A 9,045-nucleotide genomic window follows, 5' to 3' on the forward strand; every position below is an offset into this window, starting at 1 on the left:
GCTGTCACGCAATATTTTTTCTGTTATTTGCTTTGGGCCGAGAGAGGCCCTAATCTGCACAAACCCTGCATGCGGCTCAAAAAAAAAAAAGGCCGAAACTGTCTTGGGCCCTTGATTAAGAGCACAAGCGCGGCGCAGTCGTCTCGGGTGGACTCGTCGTCTCCTCTGAGCTCGAGACCGACCGAAACGCACCGGCGTCGGAGCGGCTAGGCGAAGGCGGGGCCCAACGCCGGCGAGCGGCGGCAGCGTGCTCGCCGCCATGGACGAGCAGGAGTTCCGGCGGATGCTCGACCTCTTCCCCGTCGTCCGATCCCGCGACTACTGCGTAATCCATCTCATCCCCGCTCCTCTAATTCTCTCCTGTTTCCTGAGCATGGGGAATTTTTCGTGTGTTTGCGGCGCGGTAGTGGCGCCCCTTGCCCTTGCGGGTTTTGAATCGGAGGCTAGATAAATCGCGATTTTGCCGGGGTAGGCGATTTTGGTGCGGGTGGCTGTTGATTGGACTAATCCTAGGTTTGTGCGCTTGGAATATGGCTCTGGATTTGGGTAACCTTAGGGTTGGTTCTGGCGACCCGTTAGATCACGCGAAGCCTATGGTATCACTACGCTGATCTTGGAAGTGTTGGTCTTGTAGCAACCCATGGAGCTCACGAGATGTAAATCTTCCATCAACAAGGCGAACATCAGATCCACAAGTAATTATCAGACTGATATTTCTGTAGTAAAGCAAATAAAAGAAGGAAAATTCATCCATATCCCGTTAAAGGACTTCAATTGAAATAAGAATATAAAGGCCTTGTTAACAATGAGAGCGTTTGTGAGTGCGATAAAAGTGTGTATGTATTTGTGTCCTAGCAAGACATAAATGGCAACTCTTTGTCTGGTCTATTGTCTGTATTTCAGAATTTCCCAGATTCCATCAGTTACTCCTACTTCTAGCCCCTCAAAGCATGTGATCCAGGTGACTATGTCTCCTGTCCTTTGTCATTTAAGTAAACATGCTAATATTAGCATCTGGCTAATATTAGTTAAGAATGTTAGTACAGCATCGTCAAGGTGCCGCGTCTCTTTCAAATGGTGTGTTTGCCATGGATATTTGATGTTAGTCGAGTTATAGCCCTGTGGTTAAGAGACGGTTAAATGGGCTCACGTATATAAATAGAAAGTGTATATAAATAGAGACGTGGGTCGAACGGTAACAAGGATTGCAGTAGTAAGTAACTTGACATGTAATCCTAAACATTCATGGTCAATGCTTCATTGCAGAAGTAACCGAAGGAAACATGGTAGGTGCTTGTTATCCTGTTACAGGACCTTGTGGTTATGAACTGATGCCAACTTTTCTTGCCAAAATGTAGAAGGATGAAGTGGAATCATCAAGCGAAGGCACCACACAGCAAACACGACCGCAGGTATGGTTGATGTGATCAGCTGTGTGCTGCCTGATTATACTTGAAAATAATTCTGACGGGCTATTTCTTGCAGGAGATAAAAGGAACCAAACAGAATGCTGCAGAAGGTATATGGATCAGCATTTTTATGTTTCTCTGATAAATTTTTACCAGAGTTACATCTCATAACTATTCCGGAACCACATCATCTGCCATTATCATTGTAGCGTCTTTGCACTTTGTTCATGTGAATCACATGGACAGTTATTCATGACCCCACATCCCTATCCCTAATTAGCCTTAGATATCTAGCATGCATCCCGAACCCTTGGGAATTTATTCGTGACCTAACATCCCTAATCTCTAATTGGTCCTAGGTCTTAAGCCTGTGCCCTGTTGCTGTTGGCTTTCGTCTTTAGTCTCAACTCTTCCTCTCACTAGTCTACTTCATGGAATTTTGTTCCTTGGGTTAATAACTCTTAATCTATATCAATTTCTCTTATTTTCTTCTATCTTTAAATCTTTTAGAACAGGACTTCTCACATAGGGCTGTTTGCACTTTTGATCACATTTTCGCCCCATATGGCACATGTGGGATTCAAAGCTGGGTGGGCTGACTGCTGCCTGCAGAAACCAGCTAACTGAGGAACATCTCGGTCCTATCAACTTTTATACTTAATAGTGAACTCATCTGATTTGTTATGAATTGCGTTCTCGAGCAACATAATGTTCATTCAGGTTTTCAAACTGTAAGAATTCAATTTCATTTCCAGTAAAATCAAAACTAAGTTTACTTCTAAAAAAAACTAAGTTTAATTGAGGTGGCAATGCACAAACCTGTATTTTCCTAAACTGCCAGCCAAACTATGTTGCGAATACGCAGTCCTTTATACCATATCAAATTAGTTGATCCCCTAGTTTTCAAGCTTATGCACACTTCCACACATGCTCATAGAGGTTAACCAAGATTTGGGGAAGCCAGGGCAAGAATAGCAGGGAGTGCGCTTGACCAAAATTTTGGCTTGCCAAATGTTTGGTGGAGCAACCCTGGGCTCAAACCAAACGAGGAATAACAGAGGGTGTGCTTCCCAACCAACAAGAAATAGCAGAAAATAGACTCAGTTATCGCTGCTAGCATGCCATAACACACCAGTATATTAATGATGAATTCTGTGGCATGTTCGACAGCTCTATTCCTGCGGAAATTGAAGATGGCTGCTGAGAAAAAGGTAACCTTTCTTTTGCTTTTATATAAGGAAGCTAGCAACTCAGCAGAAAGTTAAAATATTTTAAAAGCATTACGTGGTATCTTTGTGTCGTTTGTATTTATTACCAGATTGTTTGTATACATGAAGTCTATATCTATATCTATATCTATACCTACTATTAAAGGGAATAGATATTCTTGGTTTGGTTCTGCTTTGTTTCGTCCCGTTTTGAGTATTCTTGGTTTGGTTTCATCCGTTCCCTGATTTTTTTACGTTGTTCCCTCCCGTGCGTACGTACGTTGATCGATCTCTCCTCGCGTTGTTTTCTTTTTCCTGAGCCGACTCTGTGCGTGTTTTAGGTCGATCGATCTCTCCTCAGCTTTATCCTGGGCCGCGCTCACAAACTGGGCTGTACAACACTTTTTTGGTCTATTGAAAGCAGGCTAAAATTAAATGCACGGGCCGAAGAAAAAGAGGTTGAGTGGGAGGTCGAACTCATGATCTCACCTCCCCCCACCCTAATGGCTTTCAACCAACTGAACAACTAATGCCTGTCCAAGGAATTTGGCTTGTTATCTAATTAAATAGTACCACCTCGCCTTATTATACGAAATTTCAATAATTTATATAGGTACATGAATTGCCCGAAAATCAACAAGCTACCGGGAGGGTTAATTGTGGGTGGAAAGGGAGAAATTAACTCCACAAACAAATCTTGTTGGGTGGCTGCACGTTTAAGTGGGGTGGGTGCTACTAGATGAGCGACCCTCGGCTTACGATTTTTGGACGATGCTATCGATCGAACCATGCATGGATAAGACCAAGTGCAGCACAACCGTTGGATCATGTGTCGTGTGAAAATCAGGTAGGGAGTGTCGTGCGCCGAGTAGTTCCGTAGAGGATTGACTAGCGAAGAGGGAGAGAGAGGCATGGAAGCTTTAAGTGGGCCAATTGTTGGCTAAGAGCTTTAAAAATAGCTCCAATTTTATCACAACGGCTTAGAATGGGAGATTTAAAATTAGGCCCTGGAAAAATAGAACCGCCTTTTGATTTAAAATTAGTAGAATGGTATATTTATATACCATAGTCAATGTAATGATTTGCTGCAGTTTGATTTATTCATATTTGGTGTGATCAGACTTCTCGTACAAAAATTATACCAAAAGTATCATATGTGTAATATGATTCTTAATGCGCCACCAATATACATTTCTGCTAGACCAGTGTGTGCCTCTCTGCGGCCGTCAGGCGGCACCGTCCCGATGTTTCTGTGACACGTTTTGGTGGACACCTCCCTGCTGTCGCCGAGTGGCACTGTCAGGATGTTTTCATTGTTGTGTCGATGGACATTTTGGTACACATGTCAATTATCTCTCCCGGTGCAACGTACGGGCATGTTTGCTAGTATATACTTACGGATGCAAACAAAGATATCATAAATATGTCACTCTCGGGCTGGGAAATTGGTAGATGATAATCTGGCAAAATGCTTGTGAGCTTGGTTAGCATGCTTGGCCTTTGTTGGATATATTTTAGATTACCTTTTCAATTTAGTAATTGCCCTACTGCAGCTATCTAGAATATATAAAATACAGTTTCCTGCGGCACTGGATGGAATAAATATTCGGACAACGGGGTGTAATTGACTGACTCGGTTACTCTAGTGCTTACTTTCTGACTGGTTACTAAATAATGTCATTATTCACCGTCTCAGGTTGGAGCAACAAAGGCAGAGCTATTCTGCAAGACATTCGAGGAAGCTCACGAGAAACTTGTATTGACTTCTCTTTTCCGGGAACCTACTTCGTAATAACTTCTCTACCATCTTTCTTCCTGCGGTCTTATGAGATTGTTCTGTTTGGCCAGGTTTACAAAGAACTGGATCTGGATGCTGCTCAAAGGTTCCTGAATGCCTACAAGAGCTGATGATGAGCTGTTGCTACATGCCTAGAAGATTTGGTTTTTATTCATCGGAAACTGCTGAAGATGTGATGATGTTAAGATTTCTGATGTTTCCTTTGTGGTTCTCATCTTCTGCGAAACCATGTAGACAGCCCTGGTCAATCAGCTACATTATTCAGATGTACTGTGTTATCCTTAACATAGACCACATGTATTTTTCTTCCAGCTGCGATCTGTTCGCCCTGTTCTTCAGAGATAGAACTAGCATGTTTCTTCTGTTTCCAATGACAAAAAGTCTGAACCGGCAAAAAAAAAATACCGAAGTTGCAGATGGTACAATTTTAACTAGGGATTTTTTTTGCGGGAAACTAGGGATTTTTTCAAATTGCCGCGACGTTGAACCCGATGCCACAATATACGGATGAACAACATCTTGGAACAAAATATCCCTGTTCAAGAATTCATCCGATTAACTAGTTAACTTGCCGATTCATCCCTATTGGTAGGGTCATCGAGTAGCCGATAAACTTTCAATGGTACTTCCAGAAAAATTAACTATACTGTTTCTTCCAGTTCACTGATATTTTTCACAAAAGTGCGAATACATTATCTGGAGTATATCCAGAACCCCAGAAACACAGTATGTCATGCACATTGGCGACTGATTGATCCTTGCTCACACTCTCTTCGTGGTATTTTAATTAGCATGACGAGAACAAAAAATCGAACCGGGTATATATTTCTCACACAAATAATCAAGCACCATCAGCACGATCCGGCGGCCAGTTTCGCCCTCAGGTCCTTCCTCAGGATCTTCCCCGACGGCGCCTTGGGGATGGAGCTCACGAAGAAGACCTTCTGCAGCCTCTTGTAGAACACCACCTGCTTCGCCACATACTGCTTGATCTCGTCCTCGGTCATGTCGGCGCCGCCCGACGACGGCACGACGAACGCCACGGGGACCTCGCCGCTGGCATCATCCTTCATCCTGATCAAGATCAAGATAGCCGGCCGTTGTTAAGACATCATCATAACTCTTACAGCTCAATGAGGACCCATGCATTCATATGAATTCAAGTTCGTGCCGGAGTAAGAAGTTGGTGCTTACGGGACGACGGCGGCGTCGGCGATGCCGGGGTGGGCGATGAGCATGGCCTCGAGCTCCGCGGGGGCCACCTGGAACCCCTTGTACTTGATGAGCTCCTTGAGCCGGTCCACGATGAAGATCTCGTCGTCGGCGTCCACGAACCCGACGTCGCCGGTGTGCAGCCACCCGTCCTTGTCCACCGTCTCCGCCGTCGCGGCCGGGTTGTCGAGGTACCCTTTCATGATCTGCCTCCCCCTGATGCAGATCTCCCCGGGCTGGTTGCGCCCGAGGCACAGCCCGGTCTCCGGGTCGACGATCTTGAGCTCCGCGTTCCTCACCACCGTGCCGCAGGCGCCGGACTTCACCGGCGACGGCTCCTTGGCGAACGCCATGCACATCGACAGCACCGGACCCGCCTCTGTCATCCCATAGCCCTGCTCAAACGAAGTTACAAACAGATAAGTTTAACTGGCATGGCATGGTCGTCGTCTAGTCATGGTCAAAGCACGAGGAAGGAAATGTTAGGTGTATGTACCTGTCCGAGCACGGCGTTGGGGAGCTTGGCGTGGATGATGTCCTGCAGCTCCTTGCCCATGGGCGCGGCGCCGGAGATGACCATGCGCACGGAGGAGAGGTCGTGGCGGTCCATGGCGTCGCCCTTGGCCATCTCGACGACGATGGGCGGCACGAGCGGCGCGATGGTGATGCCGTGGCGCTCCACCAGCTCCATCATCTTCACCGTGTCGAAGCGCTTCATGACGACGAGGGCGGCGCCGGCGCGCAGCCCGCAGAGCAGGATGGAGTGCAGCGAGTAGACGTGGAACATGGGGAGCACGCAGAGCACGACGTCGTCCTCCCGGAGGTGCAGGTTGGGGTTGTCGCCGTCGACGAGCTGCGCCACGCTGGTGACCAGCCCGCGGTGCGACAGCATGACGCCCTTGGGGAGCCCCGTGGTGCCCGACGAGTAGGGCAGCGCCACCACGTCGCTGGCGACGTCGATGGGCGCCTCGGGCAGCGCCGAGTCGTCGGCGGCCGCGAGGTCGGCGAACGAGGCGCAGCCCTCGGCGCCGTCGCCCGTGGCGACGACCGTGACGCCCGCGAGGCCCCGCACCTTGGCGACGAACGCCGGCTCGGTCACCACGAGGGTGGCGCGGGAGGCCTGGGCCTGCTTGGCGATCTCGGGCGGGGTGTGGAGCGGGTTCGCCGTGGTGGTGGCGGCGCCGAGGCGGGACGCGGCGAGGAAGGCCAGCGCGAACTCGACGCAGTTGGGGAGGAGCAGCATCACGGTGCTGCCGTGGCGGACGCCGAGGGAGTGGAGCCCCGCCGCCACGCGCCGGGACAGGCCGTGCACGTCGCCGACCGTGAGCGTCTCGCCCGTGGCGCCGTCGATGAGGCAGGCGCGGTCCCGGCGCTCGGCAAGGCGCTCGAAGACGTAGTCGTGGAGCGGGAGGTGGTCCGGGATGGCGATGTCCGGCAGCGTCGAGCGGAAGACGACCTGCTGCTGCTCCGGCAACGAGCCCATTTCTCGCCGCGTCGTCTGCCCTGGATCGTTTTGAGCTGAATTGGTTGGTGGAGCTGTGGAAGCACTGGTTGCAAGATCGAGTTGTTCTGACTTCTGAGGAGTGGAAGGAGCTCGCGAAGTGGTACTTATAGATAGCGGAGGGAGGCAGTGGCGTTTGGTGGGGAGCTTGCCGGAGCGGTTGTTGTCCGGGAGAGAATGACTGGACCTGGTCCAGGTTCGTGGAAGAAAGCTCGGTGCGAATTTCCAAGTCTAGCCGAGCAGCATAAGACATGCATTTCACACGTGCGAAGGAACCACACCTCCAGCGTCTGACTGTATGATAAAATATACTCCTTCATTCATTTTAATTTACTGCCCAGACTAGCTTTGTCTGGAGCCAAACTTTATACATTTTAATCAAGTTTGTAGAAAAATTACTTGCAAAAAAAGTTTGTAGAAGAAAACATTAACAAGTTTGTTATTGTAAATGTCCGTACTATATTGTTTATAAACTTAGTCGAACTTATAAAATTTGAGGAATCCAATATGCGGAGTAAACAAAAAATGGAGTGAGCACTACCCCCTCCGTAGTACTATAATATAAGATACAAATAAAAACTTGATTAATATCACACATCTAGCTTTATCGCTATTTTCTGGGCATGTGCAAAGAAAGAGTAAGTTGATAGTTCTTAAATTCTACGACGACATATAAAGTCAATGCATGTGCCATACATTGTCTCAAGTCGTTTTGCTTCGGAAAAATTACAGCTACAGAAACATCATCAGATGAACTCACTAAAGGTTGGAGCTTCGAGTCTCACTGTCCGTGTAAGAGCCAATTTCTTTCTCTTCTTTCTAGTCAATTAACATCATTATAGCTTTGTGCCCCCTCGATACAATCGCTTCGCCCAAACAAACTCACTGTTTTCTCTTGAATTAAGCATCTATACAACGAAATACATCCGTTTGAATGACACTTAAATATGAGATGGAGGAAGTACATCTGTAGTAAGTGCTAGGAGAATGCTTGCTTTTAAGGTAGGAAAGATTATCTACCATCAAAGCTAACATATGTAAGTATATTATAGATGCCAGGGTTAAAAATGCACTACAATACCACTAAGCTATCACCTGGAGTAATGGTAATTTAAGCAACCTTTTGTTATTCCTTGTTGCCCGATTCTGAATTTTGCTATGCACCTGCTGTGCCACTGCCTCGTGGGCCTAACAAGCAACGGACCCGTCTTATTGGAGATGGTTGGTGACAGTCTTTTTTGGGGTAGATGGTTGTTGTGAGTTTGACTGGAGCAGCAGGACCAAACATTTGGTCAGCCAAGTCAGTGCTCACCAACCGTGCGTGAGTTGAGAGGTGGAGGAACCGGTAGCTCCGCCACGGATCAGTCCAGTGACGTCAAACGCTAGGACTTGGTTACATGGTAGCTCCTCCGTTTGGGGCGATGGTAGTGGTAGCTGTCGGATCACAAACATTGCCAATCCTGTCCCTGTCCGTAAAAATCAAAACCATGTTTGCTTCTCTCTTTCAGGAAAGTGCTCTCTGATCGAAATTAATTAGCACACACTTGGTACAACTTTGTACTAAGGTTGTAGTGATTGTGCGTCAATTAATCTGAATCGGGGGAGTGCTAATATGAATGTGTAATCGGGCATAAGAGCGTTTTTAGTCATTTCCCTTGAGTTCTTCTTCTTTCCTAAAAGAAACATTTTCAAGAGTTAACATTTCCAGCTCTCCATCAAACCTGTTGACTCCTAATTTTTTGAGAAGTTGCCACTCAAACATTTTCCTCCGCGTTCAAGTTTGAATAGGAAGCATGCATTCTCCTCAATTTCCCTCTCCTACAACGATTCTCCCTCCTTCAAGGACGTGAAGGTTGCGCTCCTCCCCACCTTCTCCGCCACGGTTTTGATGCCCATGCACTCCGACGAGATTTTTCT

General features: G+C 47.4%; 2 protein-coding genes across 2 annotated transcripts; one reads left to right on the top strand and one right to left on the bottom strand.

Moving 5' to 3' along the window:
- Positions 1-80: 80 nt before the first annotated feature.
- On the top strand, positions 81-4,726 carry LOC123051894 (uncharacterized). Its single transcript, XM_044474885.1, has 6 exons — positions 81-325; positions 1,359-1,412; positions 1,486-1,519; positions 2,580-2,620; positions 4,314-4,373; positions 4,466-4,726. Exons 1-6 carry the CDS (start codon positions 260-262, stop codon positions 4,523-4,525), a joined length of 315 nt encoding a protein of 104 aa, XP_044330820.1. The 5' UTR covers positions 81-259; the 3' UTR covers positions 4,526-4,726.
- A 322-nt stretch (positions 4,727-5,048) lies between these two features.
- LOC123051893 (4-coumarate--CoA ligase 5) lies at positions 5,049-7,214 on the bottom strand. Its single transcript, XM_044474884.1, has 3 exons — positions 6,124-7,214; positions 5,610-6,022; positions 5,049-5,489 (listed from the first exon to the last, which is right to left on the bottom strand). Exons 1-3 carry the CDS (start codon positions 7,108-7,110, stop codon positions 5,267-5,269), a joined length of 1,623 nt encoding a protein of 540 aa, XP_044330819.1. The 5' UTR covers positions 7,111-7,214; the 3' UTR covers positions 5,049-5,266.
- Positions 7,215-9,045: the final 1,831 nt, after the last annotated feature.

The sequence above is a fragment of the Triticum aestivum genome, chromosome 2D (genome assembly GCF_018294505.1).
Source record: "Triticum aestivum cultivar Chinese Spring chromosome 2D, IWGSC CS RefSeq v2.1, whole genome shotgun sequence".
NCBI classification, from domain to species: Eukaryota; Viridiplantae; Streptophyta; class Magnoliopsida; order Poales; family Poaceae; genus Triticum; species Triticum aestivum.